The sequence below is a fragment of the Giraffa tippelskirchi genome, chromosome 8 (genome assembly GCF_054371585.1).
Source record: "Giraffa tippelskirchi isolate mGirTip1 chromosome 8, T2T-mGirTip1v1.2.pri, whole genome shotgun sequence".
Lineage (NCBI taxonomy): Eukaryota > Metazoa > Chordata > Mammalia > Artiodactyla > Giraffidae > Giraffa > Giraffa tippelskirchi.
Window position 1 is genome coordinate 6,368,180 of NC_137282.1, and position 21,286 is coordinate 6,389,465.

At 46.9% G+C, this 21,286-nt stretch overlaps 1 protein-coding gene across 33 annotated transcripts in view; it reads right to left on the bottom strand.

The window, feature by feature from the left end:
- PSD3 (pleckstrin and Sec7 domain containing 3) overlaps positions 1-21,286 on the bottom strand; it is a 540,565-nt gene that overhangs the window by 81,556 nt on the left and 437,723 nt on the right. For 26 of the 33 annotated variants that reach the window (XR_014062388.1, XR_014062392.1, XR_014062391.1 and 23 more), the window contains one exon: positions 9,693-9,836. The exons of 5 other annotated variants lie outside the window; for them this stretch is intronic. Coding sequence is in view for 14 of the 28 variants with exons in the window: in XM_081521119.1 (XP_081377245.1) it covers positions 9,693-9,836 (144 nt within the window). In the remaining 14 variants the exon portion in view is untranslated. Of the gene's footprint in view, positions 1-8,324; positions 8,665-9,692; positions 9,837-21,286 lie in introns of those variants that run through there. 2 more of the 33 variants (XM_081521141.1, XM_081521139.1) reach the window with 1 other exon arrangement.

Consider the following 21,286-nt stretch of genomic DNA (forward strand, 5'->3'; position numbering starts at 1 on the left):
GTGAACCGTGAACTTCCAGATGTTCAAGCTGGTTTTAGAAAAGGCAGAGGAACCAGAGATCAAGTTGCCAACATCCGCTGGATCATCAAAAAAGCAAGAGAGTTCCAGAAAAACATCTATTTCTGCTTTATTGACTATGCCAAAGCCTTTGACTGTGTGGATCACAATAAATTGTGGAAAATTCTGAAAGAGATGGGAATACCAGACCATCTGATCTGTCTCTTGAGAAACCTGTATGCAGGTCAGGAAGCAACAGTTAGAACTGGACATGGAACAACAGACCGGTTCCAAATAGGAAAAGGAGTACGTCAAGGCTGTATATCGTCACCCTGCTTATTTAACTTATATGCAGAGTACATCTTGAGAAACGCTGGGCTGGAAGAAACACAAGCTGGAATCAAGATTGCTGGGAGAAATATCAATAACCTCAGATATGCGGATGACACCACCCTTATGGCAGAGAGTGAAGAAGAACTAAAGAACCTCTTGATGAAGGTGAAGGAGGAGAGTGAAAAAGTTGGCTTAAAGCTCAACGTTCAGAAAACTAAGATCATGGCATCTGGTCCCATCACTCCATGGGAAATAGATGGGGAAACAGTGGAAACAGTGTCAGACTTTATTTTTTGGGGCTCCAGAATCACTGCTGATGGTGACTGCAGCCATGAAATTAAAAGATGCTTACTCCTTGGAAGGAAGGTTATGGCCAACCTAGATAGCATATTTAAAAGCAGAGACATTACTTTGCCAACAAAAGTCTGTCTAGTCAAGGCTATGGTTTTTCCAGTGGTCATGTATGGATGTGAGAGTTGGACGGTGAAGAAGGCTGAGCACCGCAGAATTGATGCTTTTGAACTGTGGTGTTGGAGAAGACTCTTGAGAGTCCCTTGGACTGCAAGGAGATCCAATCAATCCATCTTAAAAGAGATCAATCCTGGGTGTTCATTGGAAGGTCTGATGTTGAAGCTGAAATTCCAACACTTTGGCCACCTCATGCGAAGGGTTGACTCATTGGAAAAGACCCTAATGCTGGGTAGGATTGGGGGCGGGAGGAGAAGGGGACGACAGAGGATGAGATGGTTGGATGGAATCACCGACTCGATGGACATGGGTTTGGGTAGACTCCGGGAGTTGGTGATGGACAGAGAGGCCTGGTGTGCTGTAATTCATGGGGTCGCAAAGAGTCGGACACGACTCAGCGACTGAACTGAACTGAACTAAATATGTAAAATTACATGTGTGGTTTTCACTGTATCTCTCTGACAGTGCTGGTCTAGATCCCCTGATATCCCCAAACTGAAATATTCTTGTTTCATGTTTAATAACGCTCTTAGAGATATCGGGAGACTGAGTTAATCTAATACATTAATTGATGCTAGTATATTGTTGTTTAGTTGCTCAGTCGTAGCTGACCCTTTGTGACCCCATGTCCTGCAGCAACGCCAGGTTTCCCTGTCCCTCATCTCTGGGAGTTTGTTCAAACTCATGTCTATTGAGTCGGTGATGCCATCCAACCATCTTGTCCTCTGTTGCTCCCTTCTCCTCCTGCCCACAGTCTTCCCCAGCATCAGGGTCAGTATATTACTCATAGCAAAAATACAGAGGTAGAAGGGGCCTTATAGATTCAGTTCAGTTCAGGTCAATTCAGTCGCTCAGTAGTGTCCGACTCTTTGCAACCCCATGAATCGCAGCACACCAGGCCTCCCTGTCCATCACCAACTCCTGGAGTTTACCCAAACTCATGTACATCAAGTCGGTGATGCCATCCAGCCATCTCATCCTCTGTCGTCCCCTTCTCCTCCTGCCCTCAATCCTTCCCAGCATCAGGGTTTTTTCCAATGAGTCAACTCTTCCCATGAGGTGACCAAAGTAATGGAGTTTCAGCTTCAAGTTTCAGTCCTTCCAATGAACACCCAGGACTGATCTCCTTTAGCATGGACTGGTTGGATCTCCTTGCAGTCCAAGGGACTCTTAAGAGTCTTCTCCAACACCACAGTTCAAAAGCATCAATTCTTCGGCGCTCAGCTTTCTTCACAGTCCAACTCTCACATCCATACATGACTACTGGAAAAACCATAGCCTTGACTAGATGGACCTTTGTTGGCAAAGTAATGTCTCTGCTTTTTAATATGTTATCTAGGTTGGTCATAACTTTCTTTCCAAGGAGTAAGCGTCTTTTAATTTCATGGCTGCAAGCATCATCTGCAGTGATTTTGGAGCCCAAAAAAATAAAGTCTGACATTGTTTCCACTGTTTCTCCATCCATTTCCCATGAAGTGATGGGACCAGATGCCATGATCTTAGTTTTCTGAATGTTGAGCTTTAAGCCAACTTTTTCACTCTCCTCTTTCACTTTCATCAAGAGGCTTTTTAGCTCCTCTTCACTTTCTGCCATAAGGGTGGTGTCATCTGCGTATCTGAGGTTATTGATATTTCTCCCGGCAATCTTGATTCCAGCATGTGCTTCTTCCAGCCCAGTGTTTCTCATGATGTACTCTGCATATAAGTTAAATAAGCAGGGTGACAATATACAGCCTTGACGGACTCCTTTTCCTATTTGGAACCGGTCTGTTGTTCCATGTCCAGTTCTAACTGTTGCTTCCTGACCTGCATACAGGTTTCTCAAGAGGCAGGTCAGGTGGTCCGGTATTCCCATCTCTTTCAGAATTTTCCACAGTTTATTGTGATCCACACAGTCAAAGGCCTTGGCATAGTCCATAAAGCAGAAATAAATGTTTTTCTGGAACTCTCTTGCTTTTTTGATGATCCAGCGGATGTTGGCAACTTGATCTCTGGTTCCTCTGCCTTTTCTAAAACCAGCCTGAACATCTGGAAGTTCACGGTTCACATATTGCTGAAGCCTGGCTTGGAGAACTTTGAGCATTACTTTACTAGCGTGTGAGATGAGTGCAATTGTGCAGTAGTTTGAGCATTCTTTGGCATTGCCTTTCTTTGGGATTGGAATGAAAACCAACCTTTTCCAGTCCTTATAGGTTACTTCACCCAATTCCATCTCATCTTCATAGCCAGAAACCGAGGTCCAGAGAAGGATGAGACTGAAGTGGCCTAACTTCCAGGCCATCCCTTTTCCTCATTTCACTGTTTCATAACTGCAAGGTTTTGCGCCCTTTTCTCACAGACAGTACCTTCACCCCAAGCAGTGACGCTCCTCAGAGCAGACATTTTAGGCATGAGGATGGATTAAGGACAGTCACTGCAGGGCCCATGACTGACTCTCTGTTCTACTTCTCAATCATCTGTTTAAAATGTGATTCAAAGGCTCCCTGTTGCCAAGCTTCTCCTCTCTTCAAAAGCGTGCGTCATCTTTCAAAGATGAAAACCCAGCCCTCGCTCACCGTGCCGTACAAAATGTAATTCCAAACGGCAGTGCAAAACCCCTGCCTCTGATGTGAACTGGACTTATATGTCTGGGCAGCTACTGGACTTGGGTCTCTAGCTGTGGACTCTAACACTTAGTCTTCTACTACAAAAAGAAAATTCCTAAACTTCCGCAAGAAGTCAATTAACCTGCCACATCTTAGCTTCTCAGATCCACACATAATCACCTTTGTGCTGTTTTCTGTAAAGGAGACGCCACTGGATTTAGGCTAGACTCTGTTCCTGAGACTGAGACTGGCTGCTAATCTCCTAGGAAGGTGGGGAAATTTCCCTTGCTTTCACTCCGGAGGAAGCAGATGATTATGGCTATCTTTGTACATTTACAACCAAGTCCACTCACAAATTAGCAGCTAGATCATCTTGTTTCAGTGACAGATTTGCCTGGTGACAGCTGGCAGTGGCTTGAGATATGTCCTTGCACTCACTGCTCCTGGGAGAGGAGAAGTGGTCCATAATGTGAAAATTACTTATGTGACGCTGACAGATAAAAAATGTGCCATCTGAAGAAACAGAGCTACGATCACAGTCAGAGAATCTGTTCAAAAAGAAATACATCAAACCACCCGCCCACCATGCCAACAAATAACCCCACAATAAAACTGAGGGCCTGCAACCAGAAATGTATATTATGTGCACTTCTCTCTACGAGCTGTCTTGAGTCTCCTTAACTGCACTATATGGAATGTGCTCTTGTTCTCAAGTACATCAGTTTCAGAAGGAACCATGCCATTTCACATGCCACCAAAAATTAGAAATTCAGAAAAAGATGCAGCATGCCTCAAGAATGTCCTAGATTTTTTTGATCTAAAATTTAGAGAGATTTACATGTCTTGTTAGAATGGACATTTGTTGTTGCTAAAATTGCACTTCCAGCCATGTGGCTGGTGTGGGTCCTGCCTGCCTTAAGCCATAAGCACTTTCTGCTCCAGGCTGAAATTCAGGAGTGAGCACAAGGCTGAATTCTGGCCCATTCAGCAAGGGGCCTTTGTTCTGCACTTGAGCAAAACAAAGCTGAGCCATCAGGAACATGGACTTCTCTTCCTGCTGGACTGGAACCTGAGAACACATGTACCTGGAAGTATCCATTTTCTAACCATGAAGAGACAGTTGATTCAAAGCCCATATTCAAAGATCTAAGGCACAAAGCACATCCAAGCATCTGCAGCATCTATATAGGAACAGAAAACTCAACCACGCTCAGGAGCCAGGCTGACAACACAAATGTGGACCCTGCCAGGCTGGGTATACTAGGGGGTGGTGGGAGGACCCTGCTGATCTTCCCTAAACGCATTCACATCTCAGCACCAACAAATTCAGCACTGCGAAGGCCAAAGAAAATGTTCCAACCTTAGGTCTGCTGGCTCGTGAAGTGCCCTGTGCTGCCTGCCAGGTCTCCATGGCGCCACAGCGAACCTGGGAGCTGCTGGGAGCCTGCCCTCAGCACTCCCTCCTCAGTCAGCCTCTGATAGCCCAGTTGCCCTTCTAATAGGTTTGAACTGCTAGAGTTGCCCTTTCCCTACTCATGTCTAAGAATTATTAATAACTTATGCCACTGAAAACATCTTAAATGTCACTTGAAAAACATCCTGGAGCAAACAGTATCTTCACTTCAACTTCGAAGAAACAAAAAGACAGATTTCTGGGGCCAAGTTCAGTGCTAGCGAGGGAATTCCTTAAACAGGGCTGTTCCTTTAAGGGCCGAGGGGCATCAGGCAGAGCCCAGGCTCCTGTGCTTCGAGCGGCTGGAGCTTTGTAAGTTTTTATGTGACAACCACTACTCATCTGTCCCACATCCTGATACATTTCCAAATGTACCAGAAACATGGAGATCGATTCAACATTTTTAAGTGAAAAGGGTACTGAATAGAGTAGAAATAAGTTAAGTCATAAGGAAGTGGAGCTATTTCTGCTATTTCTTTTTTGAAAACTGGGAAATGATGGTGAGTTTCTTACACAGACTTGTGATGCCTAACAACTCTTTCAAAGGTGAGATTAGACTCCACGTGAACCCTTGTGAACAATCAACAGCCACAACTTTCGGGAACCAACTCAATCAAGAACAAAGCAATGCCACCCCCCTCCCCCACAACCTCCCGCTGCATAGGCAGTAAAGAGAGAGGCATGAACTTGGTTAACTACAGCCACTCTGAGCGAAGTTTGCTGCCTTCAGTAATAGCATGCCATCTTCCTACAGGCTAAGGCTGAAGTTGATGTAAGTCTCCTTGTTCTCTGCAGACTTTTTATAGACTTCAAAAATAAACAGGGCTTCCCTAGTGGCTCAGTGCGGAGAAGGCAATGGCACCCCACTCCAGTACTCTTGCCTGGAAAGTCCCATGGATGGAGGAGACTGGTAGGCTGCAGTCCATGGGGTCGCTAAGCGTCGGACATGACCCAGGTGACTTAGCAGCAGTAGCAGCAGTGGCTCAGTGGTAAAGAATCCACTTGCCAAGGCAGGAGACATGGGATCAATCCCTGGTCCAGGGCGATCCTACATGCCGAGGAGCACCTAAGCTTGCATGCCACAACCCCTGAGCCTGTGCTTAGGGCCCGGGAGGCACAACTCCTGAGCCAAGGTGCCACCACTACTGAAGCCCGCGTGCCCTAGAGCCCGTGCTTCACCACGAGAGGCGCCCCTGTAGTGAGACGACCGTGCAGCGAGACTAGAGAGGAGCCCATGCATTGCATTGAAGACCCAGAATAGCCAAAAATACATAAATCACGTAACTCAGTAAAGTTCAACTTAAAACGAACAAACAAAAACCACCCCCGAACCTTCTTATTTACCTGAGTTCCTAATTATTTACTGTCAGTCAGTCAGAGTTAAGAGAGTTTCTCAGTGCTGCGGATTTGGCCCACCCGAAGAACTGTTTGTACTCCGAGCAACCTGGGATATAAACAACCGAAATGCAACCTAACAGCTTAATATTCTAACAAAATGAAGGTGCTTTTCTTACCAAGATGTGAAAATTACAAGAGCTGCTCTGAAACCGCAGGGAGTCCCTACCACAGGAGCCGTTGAGAGAGCAGGCCTGGCCGGCGGCTCCTCCCTGAGACAGGGACGCAGGTGGGACTCAAGATGCCCTCCGGTCCCTGCCCCTGCCCATCACAGGGAACTGCAGACACTGCTGTCTGTTCATCACTTTTGTTTTCAGGGGAGCTACTAAGCTTTCCTCTGATGTTGCCTTATTCCATTTATTTACTCAACAAATATGTATGAGCACTCAGTTCATCTTCTAGAAGCTGAGGAAAGAACAATGAACAAGTAGACAGGAAGGTCCTTGACGTTCAGACACCCTTGCCCCTACCCCGCGGGGATGGTCCGTCGCGCTCAGAGCCCCCCATCAGGGGAACAGGGCAGCCTGCGAGGGAAGCCTTGGAAAACTGGATGCTCTGAGGGCATCACTGCAGGTACACACACAAGACAAAGCCTGGTGGCTGAAATAACAGCAAAGTGGACCCCACAAGATACACTACTTCAACTTTCAGTTACTGAACACTAACAGTTCATTAAAAAAAAAAAGACTACTTCACAAAAACCTTTTTAGATAACCTCTAAGAAGCGAGGGGACCATCCGCCTTTCTGGTACACAGGTCAATGAGGTTCGACAGACAATCCAACACGCCCAATGTGTTACCATATGGGAAGATGTTAATGAGCCAAAGTCCTGGAACGCAACCTTCGCGCTCCTTGATGTGACGATTTGATGAAAGCAAGACTTAACCGCACAAAGGCTGGTCTAAGCTCATGTCAGGAAATGGAAATGCTGGCTTTGGCTGGGTTACATTTCCAGAAAAGGGGCTCCAACGGGAGGTTCAAAGCAGGGGGAGCGTCTAGCAGGGGTGACCCTTCCTTGGTCCTGCAGCCACCCCTGCCTCCTGGGTGCAGACTCGCGGCCTTGGAGCCAAGGGCTCAGAGTGAGGTGTTGCGGGCTGGCAGCAGGGGCCTGAGGAGCTGGGAAATTAATCAGCATGTGTGAAACTAACAGGCTGGTAGCTGAAAGCCACTCCAGACGTGTGAAGAATTGTGATAGATTTCTGAGGACTCCCATTTCCCAAGAACGAACAGGTGTGGACAAAGATGAGCCGCTTAATTTTGCTTTTTTAAAAAAAGCATTTTTTCAAGAAGTCTTTGGCTGGGGAGGCTTCCAAAGTTTTAGCTAACAAACTTTCATCTTTAATAAAAGGAAGATTTTTCTTCATCTGCACAGAGCAAGGACTTGCTTAACCACGAAGAAAACTGGTACATGGATCTTCACGGCACCAAATGCCACATTTTATAACTCCAAAATCTAAGACTTTTAAAAGCTTCCATGAAACCCTGTCCAATTCAACGAGTGAGCACAGACCAGAGATGGGAAGGGGACCTGAGGCCCCTGCTCTCGAGGGCTCACAGCCTCGGGGGGCAGATGCTGTGGGACCAGCCACAGATGCAAAGACCCTGAAACCCCCTCAAGAGGAGCCCCCGAGCAGGATGGAGACTAGCAGGCTGAGAGCAGGCTTTTCACAGGAGGGGCCTGGGCTGTACACTGAAAGACAAACAGGACTCTCAGAAATGACAGGAGGGAAGAGCAGCTGGGGTAGAATAAAGTACCTGGTGGCTCAAAAGGTAAACAGTCTGCAATGCAGGAGACCGGGGTTCAATCCCTGGGTCGGGAAGATCCCCTGGAGAAGGAAATGGCAACCCACTCCAGTATTCTTGTCTGGAGAATCCCATGGACAGAGGAGCCTGGCGGGCTACAGTCCATGGGGTCACAATGAGGAGGACACGACTGAGCAGCTAACTTTCTTTTTTTTTCTTTTCAAAGTAGATGAACAAAGGCATAACAGCGAGTTTGGAGAGGGCAAAGTAGCAGAAAAATGACTGATCTACATGGAGGTCATGGTGGGAAGACCTGTGTTGTGGACAGACAGAAGGAACCCAAATCCTCTCAGATTAAGGACTGGACTTTATTTGAAGGTAAATTGTTGGGGGAGGTGAAGGGGAAAACCAAGGGCAGCTGTTCACAGAAGCACGCCTTAGAAAACCGTCAGGAGTGTGCAGGATGAGCTGAAGACAGAAGAGGTGAAAAAACCTGGGCCCTGGGCAGAGGGGCCCGAAAGGCACAGCTGGTGGCCAGCAGGGGGAGGGGAGGCATCAGAGCAGGGCGCTGGGCTCTGGTGTCCGATTAGGTCTGGGGGCGATGGGTCAGGGTGAGGGTGCTCAGATGATGCTGTGTTTCAAGCCCAAGGCAGAAACATGATTGTCAGATGAGTAAGAATAGACCAGACCTACAAAGCAAAAGAATAGCTAAAGACAGATTCAACACACTCCGCAGAAAAAAATTATATAAAAAGTAAAAGATAATTGTTCTTTATTTTGGACTAAGCCCATGTACTTAACCTCGAGGATCCTTTCAGTGTCTTCAGGCAGCAGCTGGTGGGGCAGTCACAGTTAAAACATAACCCTGACACTAACAGGGGGGAAGATTTAGCTGAAGGTGTGAACGTGCTAAGTCACTTCAGTCATGGCTTTGCGACTCCATGGACTGTAGCCCGCCAGGCTCCTCTGTCCATGGGGTTCTCCAGGCCAGAATATTGGAGTGGGTTGCCACGCCCTCCTCCAGGGGGTCTTCCCGACTCAGGGATTGAAACTGCATCTCGTTTGTCTCCTGCATGGGCAGGTGGGTTCTTTACCACTAGCGCCCCCTGGGAAGCCCCTTAGCCAAAGGTAACATTTACTGATCACAGTGTTTTCAACTCGTTTTTAGATTTTCTGTCTTTCCAGATTGTATGGATCCTCCCCATCCCGTTTAGTGGCCACACGTGTTGGAGTACTGGATGTGCCATGACTTGATTTACCAGCCTGCGTGTGAAGGGCATGAGAGGCAGAGGAGAGCTGCATCTGTTGCCTAGCAGCGAAAGCGCACCCGGAAGACGCGCCACGGCACCCCGCAGCTCATTTTCTCCGTGGTACTTTTTCTGACTCAGACTCTGCTGGAAGAGATGCAGAAATAGAGAAAGCGGCTGCCCACCCCGGCATGTCCATCGACTGTTGTTTTTTTTGTCTCGCAGCCAGCACATGCTATTCCAACCAGCAGGCGATTTGCTTTTAAGCATAAAAACGGACAGTTCTCTGATGCTTAAATAGAACCATGAACATGAGGGGCCCCCGCGGCCGAGACCCTGCGCGGAGCTCCAGGAGAGGGAGGGTCAAGGCGCGTTGCCCACAGATACGGAAGCTATAGAAAACCCTGCCTCCTGGAAACACGCTAAGATAGCTCAGGCAACAGGCATTGTGACATTTAGGTTCAACGCACCTCAAACTCCAGGTAGTGGTCTTTGAGCTTGTACTCGTCCACCTCCTTGGCTTTAACCTTCTTGTCAGGCGGGTAGGAGCGGTGCTCCGCCAGCTCCGTGGTGATCTGCCTCAGCTTGCTCTCGTGAGACTTCAGCTGCTCCTCCTGCAGGGGAGCATGAAGCCATTGAGCATCCATGAAATGAAATCAGGAAACAATCGCAGTGCAGTTTTAAAAGACCCCTCGTGATGAATGGCTTTCGTTCATCCAACGTGCCTCTGCTGCCACGTCCCACCAGCTTTCCCAGCCAGTGTCCACGTGTACCTTCTGTCGACTGAAAAAGACAGTCACAACCTAAAAGTTGAGAACTATGTTTCATTCAGTGGGAATTTTTAGGACTCCAAGCCCGGGAGACAGCATCTCAAGGGACCCTGAGAGAACCGCTCGGAGGAGGTGAGGGGAGGAGTCAGGTCATATGGAAGTTTTGCAACAAAGGGCAGGTAGTCTTAACATCAAAAGATTACTGTCAAAGGAAAGCAGATATCCCAAGTTAAGGAATTTAGCGCTTCTCTAGGTATGGGAACATGCGAGGGTCTCGGCTCACTGACATCACTCCTTTCATGAGCATCTCAGCTATCCCGGGCCAGGGTCCTGGGTTTCTCACATCCTGAGCTAACCTTGGGCTCCCCATAGGGAGTGGCTGTAGTCTGATGGCTGTTAGATGGCAGGCATTCTTCTCTTTCCCGAGTATCCTTGGGCTCACCTTGGAGGGCTGATGACTATGACATCCTTGTTTACTGACAGGGCAGGAAATATTTCATTTCTCACTTTGAAAAATGGTGTCCAGGGCCAAGGCCAGCCTCCCCAGCCAGGCGCCTGGTCTCCTGAGAGACTCCAACAGGCACGGCACCGAGCACCGTGCTAAGGGCCGCACAATCGGACTTCTCCAAGCCATGACCTCAGCAGAGCCGTCCTGTCTGTCAGTATGGCTGAAGACCTACCCAGATATTTTCCTTTTTGAGGCAAGCAATGCCTTCAAGAATAATTTTCTGAAGGCTGTTATTCTAAAAACTGTAGTAACCTATGCTTTTCCCTCCCAAATAGAGGTTCTGACGTCCCTCAACTACAAATTTACTGAGGCACATTTAACTTGTTTTCCGGTTTCTATGGGCTGTTATAAATGATGCTACATCCTTATAGATGTTATCCAGTGAATATGAGCAAGGTGTTCCTATAGCATACAGGCACATCTCGTTTTATTGTACTTTGCAGATAATGTGTTTTTTCCAAACTGAAGGTTTGTGGAAACCCCGTGTGGAGCAAGCCTACTGATGCCATTTTTCCAACATTGCTCATTTTCGGTCTCTGTGCCACATTTGTTACCTTTTGAAATATTTCAAACCTGTTCATTATAATTATTTTGTTACAGTGGTCTGAGATCAGTGATCCTTGCTGATACGATACCACTACAACTTCATGGAAGGCTCAGATGATGGTTAATACTGAGCAATAAAACATTTCTTCATTAAGGCAGATACATTGTTTTTCTGGACACAATGCTATTACACACTTAATAGGTGGGGGTATAGTGTAAGCATGACCATTATATGCACTGAGAAACCAAAAAAGTGTGTGACTTGCTTTATTGAGATATTTATTTCATTGTAATGGTCTGAAACCAAATCCACAATGTCTCTGAAATCTGTGATCACCAAGAGGTGAAGTTTCTGCATTTTAGAAAATGCACATCTTTAATATAATCCTAAACTGTTGTTTCAAGTGTTTCCACCAGCTTACATTTCCACAGTAGGCTTGAAGATTCCCATTGTTCTACACCCTTGCCAAAACTTGATGTGACATCAAACTTGCAAATTGTTGCTAATTTCATGGGTAATAAAATGATTTGAATTTACATTTTCCTGATTACAAGTAAGAACGAACTTTCATATGTTTACAGGATTTCCTCTTCTGTGATCTGGCTGCTGACATATTGGACCCATTTTTCTATTGAGTCCAGATTTGTAAAGTATAGTGTTCTGTAGTTTATAGCTTATAGTGTATAGTTTGGGTGGTGGTGGTGGTTTAGTTGCTAGGTTGAGTTCAACTCTTTGCGACCCCATGGCTCCTCTGCCCATGGGATTCTCCAGGCAAGAATACTGGTTTGCCATGGGTTGCCATTTCCTACTCTGGGGGATCTTCCCAACCCAGGAATCGAACCTGGGTCTCTCTCTGGTATTGCAGGCAGATTTGTTACTGGCTGAGCTACAAGGGAAGCCAGTGTATAATTTATTCACAGTCAAATAAATGTCAAAATTCAATGTGCAGTGCTTTATTCCAACTTCACTGACTTCATGAAGAATCAAGGAAATAATCTCAAAATAACAATATTTTAAAATCACATTTCTTGCCAATGATGCAAAACCTAGATAGAATCATGAGGAAATATCAGTCAAATCCATATGAAGAGACATTCTATAAAATAAATGGCCTGTAATCTTTAAAAATGTCAAGATCATTAAAGTCAAGGGAAAAGCAGAAAAGAAAATCATACTTCTTAAATCTATTTTGATTAATGAAATAAAAATTCCAAGTGGCTCTTATGGGTATAGATAGGTACAGACTATGCAAATTACCCCAAGGTTAGAATCCCACGGCAGAGGAGTCACACAGATTTTCCTGATAAAAACAGACATAAGAGCAGAGAAGCAGGAAGGTAACAGCACAAGATGCAGCATGTTCCCAGCCTCACACGGACAGTTGCATCTGTAATACCCACAGGGAAGACAGACCGGCAGAACCTCCGGACCAGAAAACGGAACCTCCCTGTTTTCTTCCCATTAGGGGAGTGGGCAGGCCACTCTCATGGGACAACACTAATGAAAGGGATTTCATGAAGGCAGAAATGCACCAGACAAAGTTCAACAGAAAGGAACAGACAGCAAATGGCAGGTACCTGTTGAAACAGTTTCATATTAGAAAGTCACAACTTAAATATTGGCATTAAATAAGGGATGCAGGAAAAACTACTGCTATCTGTCAATAGATGTACATTGGTAGTACCTTTGATTGCACATACAATGAAATTTTATCCAAAAGGCAAGTTTCAAATGATGTCATTTAATATCGAATTTTTTCCTACTTATATAGTAATTTGACTTTGAAGAAAATTTCATATTTTCCTTTAAAATACCAAACTCTAATCTCATGGAGAGATTTCTTAGCTGATGAGGCGATAGGCACAGGTAAGCTAGCTGTTCACGACCTCGCAGTGAGTCCAGGGCTGAGGTAGGGCCAAAGCCTCCCCTTCGAGGCTCAGCTGGACGGTTCCAAAGCCAGCCAGGCCCAAGTCAGCTCCACACACTTTTAAACCAAGCACAAGGCTCAGGGAGGGGAGGGAAGCTTGAGGTGGACACAGCTGTCCACCTGCATACCTACTAGGCGACAGGCCCTGTGTGTGTGTGTGTGTGTGTGTGTGTGTGTGCACGCATATGTGCTCAGTCCTATCTGACTCTTAGTGACCCCTTAAACTGTAGCCAGTCAGGCTCCTATCCATGGGTTTCTCCAGGCAAGGATACTGGAGTGGGTTGCCATGCCCTTCTCTGGGGGATCTTTCTGACCCAGGGATCGAATCTGCATCTCTTGCGTCTCCTGCATTGTGACCAGTGCTTTTTTTTGCTATGGAGTACACAGCCCCAGGAACTCTACAGTGAAAGAGACCCTTCGTCACCCCTCTAACCTCTTCCTCTTGGAGGCCGTGGAGATCCAAAAAGGTCAAGTCCTTGCTGGAGGCCCCAGAGGTAAAGGCAGAGGAGCAGCAGCCCCATTCTCCCAACTCTGAGCCTCCAGGCAACTGTTCAAAACCAAAGAGCTGCTGAAAACAGGAGCTTCAAAACCATCTGCTCCCTCCTGGATCAGCGCTGACCTCAGCCATCAAGCCTGTCAGTAAACTCATCTGTCCTCATCTGCCTTCTCTCCCACGGCTCCCAGACACCTGAGTGTTAACCCAGATCCTTTCTCCAAATTCCATTCAAAGCCAGAATCCCCAGATGTCACAGCCTCTTCCACGTCTGTATCTACAGCACTTAAATGTCCATGTGTGTGCGTGTCCCTTCAGTCGTGTCCGACTCTTTGTGACCCCAAGGACTGTGACCTGCCAGGCTCCCCTGTCCATGGAGATTCTCCGGGAGAGAATACTGCAGTGGGTTGCCATGCCCTCCTCTAGGGGATCTTCTGACCCAGGGATCGAATTCGTGTCTCCTATGGGTCCTGCATTGCAGGCAGATTCTTTACCACTGAACCACTAGAGAAGCCCTAAATGTTCACACCATATGCTTATTAACAAAATATACCGGGACCTCTGTAAATTTTATCTTCCTTACTGATTACAAGCTCTCTGAAGGCAGAGAGAGGTCATTTCTCCTTCTCTCAGCTCCTGGGGGTCTAGTATGGTGCTGGGCCGGGGGAGAGCAAGAGGCATGGTTATGGCTTGTAGAAGTCACCTGACCAACATCTGGCACCTAGGAGTCGAAGATGAGTCTTAGCTCTTTTTATAATGTCCACACATCTCACATGGCACCTGACATTTGGTCCCCTTAGGAAACAGGAGCTGAATAAGTGGACTTTTTTTTTTAAAGGGGGAAGGTAGAGAGGGAGACCTCAGACTGTTTGCTTGTGCTGTTTTAAAGCAGACATGATTTAGGAGATAATGGCATTTCTAGAAATCTGCCTGGCAATTAACAATTCAGATTGCTAAATACTGCAGCTTCATCAAACCTGAGCTGCAGGAATTTAGACTGAAGAACACCTGCCTTCAAAGTGGTCCAAAGGGACTATTGCTGAAAGCCCCATCAGAAAGATTTTGTTTAATCAATTCACTTTGAAGATGGTTTTAAAGACCTTAAGCAGTGTTCACTGAGCTTCAGCCTAACAACGTAATTGTTTGCTTGAGTACTTAGTATCTGTTACATTGTTGCTATTGTTTTAGTCGTTATGTTGTATCAAACTTTGCAACCCCATGGACTATAGCCCACCAGGCTCCTCTAACCATGGCATTTCCCAGGCAAGAATACTGGAATGGGTTGCCATCTCTTACTCTAGGGGATCTTCCTGACCCAGGGATCAAAACTGCATCTCCTGGCAGGCGGATTCTTTACTACTGAGCGACAAGGGAAGCCCACCCATACATTACATACAACTCTCTAATAAATGAATATGAAAGCTGTCTATTCTGAAAAGGTGTGGAACACTGTAATCCACGTCCATGCCAAGGAGTCTAGACTGTGTCTTGTTGGTAACAGTGAGCCAGTTACGGTTACATGATACTGAAGGAATCCTGTTTTAGCCAGCACTGTGCAGGAACAATTGGAGAGAAACAAGAGTCGGACAGGAGGGACTAGGAACAGGCTGCCAGAGCTCTCCAAAGTGGGGTGTGTGCACCCCAGGCAAGGTGACCCACTGGGGAGAAATTTTTTAAATCAGCATTGAGGCATTATTCACACTTTACCACACAAATCTCCCATTTGAAATGTACAATTTAGAGCTCTTAAATATATTCCCAGGGCTGTGAAACCATTGCATTTAATTTTATGACATTTTAGTTCCCCTAAAAGGAACCTTTTGGAATGGAATCACATGTCACGCTCTTTTTGTGACTGGCTTTTCACGTAGCAAGGTTCCCAAGGCTCATCCACATTGGGATGTGTCAGAGCTGCATTCTTTAATGGCTGAATCAAGCCCTGTTGTGTGGCTATGTAATATCTCATTCATCCAAGCATCAGCTGGTGCCCATTTCCACCTTAGGTTGTTATGAATAATACTGCTGTGAGCAGTCATGTAAAAGTTTTTATGTGAGTGCATGTTTTCATTCTCCTGTTATCAAAGTAGGAGTGAAATTGCTGTTAAACACGTTAACTCTATATTTAATCATTTGATAAACCACCAAAGTGTTTTACATTCCTAGAAGCAATATATGAGAGGTGCAATTTCTCTGTAACCTCACCACTACATTAGTTTTCATAAAAGATTAAAAAATGTATAGCCATCCTAATGGTATCTCATGATTCTGATTTGTATTCCCCTAATGACTAATGATGTTCAGCACTTCTTATGTTATATTTTATTAAAAAGATTCAATACATATATTGAAGGATACCTACTCAAATATTTAGTACTGACAAGGCGAAGGATCCAAAAAATCAGGACATCTGAGGTCAAGATGACCAGAGTCTGGACTGAGGGATGTGGGCAGGACAGAAAGATGTTTCAGAAGGAGGAGTGGCTGGACTGAGAATGTGACCCTGAGTGGCTGGGCGGGTGGAGCCTCTGGCCAGTGAGGGCCCAGCCTGGAGAAGGACGCCGTCCTCGGGGGTCTCTGCTCCTCATGACTGCTATGCAGGAGGTCCCTGAGAGGGCGGGTCAGCTGGTGACCCTGGAGCTGGAGCTGGGCCATTGGAGGCTCCTCACCCAGCCCCCAGCCTCGGGATGCGCCTTCTCCTTGCCTTCCCCTCGCTAGGAGCTGCCCCGGGTTGTGGCCTTGAGACAGCAGGTGGTGCTGGGACCATATGGATGGCCTGCCTGACTGAATCCAGTCAAGGCTCCTCACAAACTTCAAGATCCTGGAGGCAGGTGCAGGGTCAGCTTGTCTCTCGGCCACTCCAGACGCGTCAGTAAGCTCCCTTGCGTATTAAACCTGCCCCGACCAGCCCGCAGTGGCTGCCCCTGTCTTTGGCCTCTCCTGGCCATCCTCACGTGGAGCCAGTCTGTGAACCAACACTGCCCACTCTCCTGGGCCTTGGCACCGCTGCCCCACAGTCAAACCACGGGATGGAGAACACGAGGCTGGAAGCAGACACAGCCCTCTCCTGTCTGTGATCCGCGCTAACGAAGGCCCGGCCCTCCACAGGGAGCACTTGGTGGCCATCCGGAGTCAGCCTCTAACGGGACAATGGCTGGGGGTCAAAGAGGGAAGCAGGACAAGGCAGCGGAGGAGACGACCCCTGCAGGAGGCGCGGTCTCCAGGGGACGCGTGCGAGGGAGGCAGGTGTGTTGCAGGGCAGGGTCTCTGATCTGCAGAGCAGGCGGCTGGACGCAGGGTGGGTCTTAGAAACACACATTCCTGGGGACCCTGGCCCAGACCTGATTGATGGAGGAGTGGGCGGAGATGAGAAAGGTGCATTTTAGATAAGTCCCCAGGTAATTCTTATGTGCGCTAATGTCTGAAAATGACTATCCGATGAGTAGAAAAGGAGGCCCAATAGATCCTAAAGACGGCCAGCCACAAAGTCCTAAGTCTGGAGTGCTACACAGAAGGAGAAGCAAAACTTAAAACATTTTCACACCAGTCTCTCCACCTGCAACAGGAAGAGAAATGTGCTCTGGCAACACGGCCGCAAAAACAACTACAAGAAGGCAACTCCTCCCACACAGCAGAGCTGCTCAGAAAGAACCATGCTGCACCGACAATCATCAATTTCAGGAACGATGGCTAATATGCTTTGGAGAGGAGACAAGAATAAATTAAAGAGAAGCTTGCAAATGACAGGGTGATGAACAGTGTGTCTTTAAAAGCACCAAACAACCTTCTAATTGAATATTTCATTTTTTCCTAACACTGCTTAACTTTTTTTTTTCCCAGCAGGGCACTCACCCTGGTGTATGTCTATTTTGTAGATTGAAATTATCCAAGTGGTCCGGCGTGTCAGGGAGGGGCAGCAGGCTGTGGAGGAAGGAAAGATGTCTGGGCCGGAGCAGAGGCTGCGGACAGCGGGGGCTGTGGCCCTCGGGGTGCTGGGCAGTGCCCGGAGCCAGTCCTGGTTATCACAAAGGGGGGTGACACTGGCATCGAGTGGGCAGAGGTTGCGAATACAGCTCAGCACCCTACGATCCACAATAATGCACCACTCAGGGTCCAGGTCAGCAGGGCTGAGACCGAGAACCTGCCCGAGGTGAAGGGGGAGCCTCGCCTTGAAGGCGCGGAGGCCTGCGGGGGCATCCAGACACACCTCCGGGGTTCACCAAGGGCGACTGTGACTCAGCAAAGCGGAAGGTGCCCAGACGCCTGGAGCAGACGGTCTGCACCCCAGCGCCCTCCCCCTCTCTAACCTGCTCTTTATCACAAGCTGGCTTCCACATATTTGCTTCTAATTCTCCTATTACTCTCAAGGGCAAGGCACATTTTCCATAGGTAGTCAACAAACACGATGACCTGGGCAAAAAATATACAGAGCTAGTGATAGAAAGAATCTTAAACAACATTCTGGACAATCTCCTCATTTTCCAGGAGGAAAACTGAGGCCCACAAAGTCTCAGTGACTCACTTCTCTGGTGGGGAAGGTGGGGTGGGGGAGGGGGGCATCACTGTATTTTTTTTTAACAAAGAAATAAAATTCCTGAAAGGGTTTGGTCATCTTATGTGACACAGAGGATACTTCTTGCTGGTCAATACTTGCTTGTTTAAAATTGTGAACTCACCATTTTGATCACATTATGTATGTATTTTTTACACTTCTGTGTTCAAAATGAGGAAAAATATCAAAAATGTTATGCCTTTCATTTTAAATTCCAATGTAGGGCATTTGTTTAAAATAAGAGACTCTGCCATGACAAAGGTGGTGGGGTCTTGTGGTAAAAATACACAAATGAATAAACACACTCATTTTCACATATAAGTGACTTACCAATGTATGTGCATACATAATCACTTTAGTCGTGTCTGCTTCTTTGAGACGCCATGGACTGTAGCCCACCATGCTACTCTGTTCATGGGATTCTCCAGGCAAGAATACTGGAGTGGGTTGCCATGCCCTCCTCCAGGGAATCTTCCTGACCCAGGAAATGAACCTGCGTCTCTTGTGTCTCCTGCACTGGCAGGCAGATTCTTTACCACTAGCGCCACCTGGGAAACCCTACCAATGTATAGCCCATACACAAATAGGACAGAAGCCCATTTTCCCCTGGTGGCTCAGAGGGTAAAGAATCCACCTGCAGTGTGGGAGACCTAGGTTTGATCTCTGGGTTGGGAAGATCCCCTGGAGAAGGGAACAGGTACCCACTCCAGTATTCTTGCCTGGAGAATCTCCATGGATAGAAGAGCCTGGAGGGCTACAGTCCATGGGGTTGCAAAGAGTCAGACATGACTGAGCGACTTTCACTCACTCACATTTTTCCAAGTAGAAAATAAATAGAAATGTAGGTTCCACAGTGAGGAAAGAGCAAGGAAAAGCTCTCATGTTGCTCTAAAATTACTAATGTTCCTCTAACTTCAGATCACCTTTCATCCTAGATCTTTTACAGGAGTAATGGCAAGAAAGACCAATCTATTGAAAAATACCAACTGCAAAACTCCTAGTGAAACTAATAAAATAAAACTCAAGTTTTGAAAGTATTTTTGCCTGTTGTTCAACTGTTTTTCTCTCCTCTTACCTTGTGTAATATAATAATATAAAGAAAACTGAGCGCCGAAGAATTGATGCTTTTGAACTGTGGTGTTGGGGAAGACTCTTGAGAGTCCCTTGGACTGCAGGGAGATCCAACCAGTCCATCCTAAAGATCAGTCCTGAATATTCATTGGAAGGACTGATGCTGAAGCTGAATCTCCAATACTCTGGCCACCTGATGAGAAGAACTGATTCATTTGAAAACACCCTGATGCTGGGAAAGATTGAAGGTGGGAGGAGTAGGGGATGATAGAGGATAAGATGGTTGGATGGCATCACCAACTCAATAGACATGAGTCTGAGTAAACCTCAGGAGTTGGTGATGGACAGGGAGGCCTGGCGTGCTGCAGTCCATGGGGTCGCAAAGAGTCAGACACGACTGAGTGACTGAACTGAACTGAACCTTGTGTAATGTGGCTTACTGTTTATGTTAAGCACCCAAAATTAAAGTGGGAAAATGCATTTGGTTTGAGAGCTCGTATTTTAGTTGGGTGGATGAAGAAGTCTGGCCAATAAGCAGTAAAGCCTTCCTTTTCTCTTAGGATATTTATTATCCTTGAAAGTTAAATGCCATTTTGCCTTGTAAAGTGAGCTGTTTGGTCCTTCCTATTCCTAACAGTTTTTTTGGTAGTTAGTCCATGAACTAGACAGCAATAGCAGTGCTTACATGGGCAGCATCAACCAAACCATGTTAATAATAATGATGAATTTACAGAAACAAAAGAATCTCTCCTGAAACCACGTCTCCTCTGCTCTCTGCACCAGCCTGTCTCTATGCACTTGGGCAGGACCCCCACACGTCCCTCCTCCACGTCCTCACTGCCTTCATCCCCCTGAGGGCGCCCATCATGGCCGCTCCAACCAGCACCCCTGATGCTGCTCTCACCGCAGGAGCCAGTCACCTCCTGCCACTTCACCGGATATCTTTTTTGTCCTGTTTGTACCTGATCTTTCCCCCTTCTCTTGGCCTGACAGTTTCCCTGTGTTTTTCTTGACTAACTTAAACACTATTGTTCCTCAAGTACCTGTTTGTCTCTGCTTCTGAGCACGCCTTGCAATATCTGGAGGTAAAAAGAGAGAAAGGACATAGGAAAGGACTCTGGAAAGAAGCATCAAGAGGGAAGCAGGAGATGAGGGGTTACTCAAAGCTGGAGGGGACACCACAGTGCCCAGAGCCCACGCCCAAGGACAGCCCCGTTCCTCACTTCACGGAGCAAACGGGACCACCAGGGGGTCCCGAACCCTCCCTCTTCCCGCCCACCTCCACCCGTCTCCTCTCTAACTCACTCCCTTTTCCTTTCTACTGAAAGCACCCTTTGCTTATAGTGGTTTCCTCCTCCCCCCGATGCTTTCTTCCTATTGTAAAAAGAAAAAATTCTGAAGCACAGATTTGATCACGTTAATTCCCTGCTTACACTACTTTCCTAAGGATGCTGGGGATGGTGAGGCATCCAAAATCCTCCACGTGACCAAAGGAGACCTTTCATCACTTGGCCTTTGCTCAGCACCAGCTGCAGAGACTTCCCTGGTGGGTCAGCAGGTAAAAGAATCTGCCTGCAGTGCAGGAGACGCAAGAGGTGGGGCTTTATACAGCGTGAAGTAAGTCAGAAAGAAAAACACCAATACAGTACATTAACGCATATATATGGAATTTAGAAAGATGGTAACGATGACCCTATGTGCAAGACAGCAAAAGAGACACAGATGTAAAGAACAGACTTTGGTCTCTGTGGGAGAAGGCAAGGGTGGGATGATTTGAGAGAATAGCATTGAAACATGTATATTATCATATGTGAAACAGATCGTCAGTCCAGGTTCGATGCATGAGACAGGGTGCTCAGGGCTGGAGCACTGGGATGACCTTGAGGGATGGGATGGGGAGGGAGGTGGGAGGAGGGTTCAGAATGGGGACCACATGTACACCCATGGCTGATTCATGTCAGTGTATGGAAAAAACCACTACAATATTGTAAAGTAATTAGCCTCCAATTAAAATAAATTAAAAAAAAAAAAAAGAGGTGGGGGTTTGATCCCTGGGTCGGGAAGATCCCCTGGAGGAGGGCATGGCAACCCGCTCCAGTATTCTTACCTGGAGAATGCCATGGACAGAGGAGCCTGGCGGGCTACAGTCCATGGTGTTGAAAAGTCAGACACACGACTGAAGCAACTTAGCGTGCATGC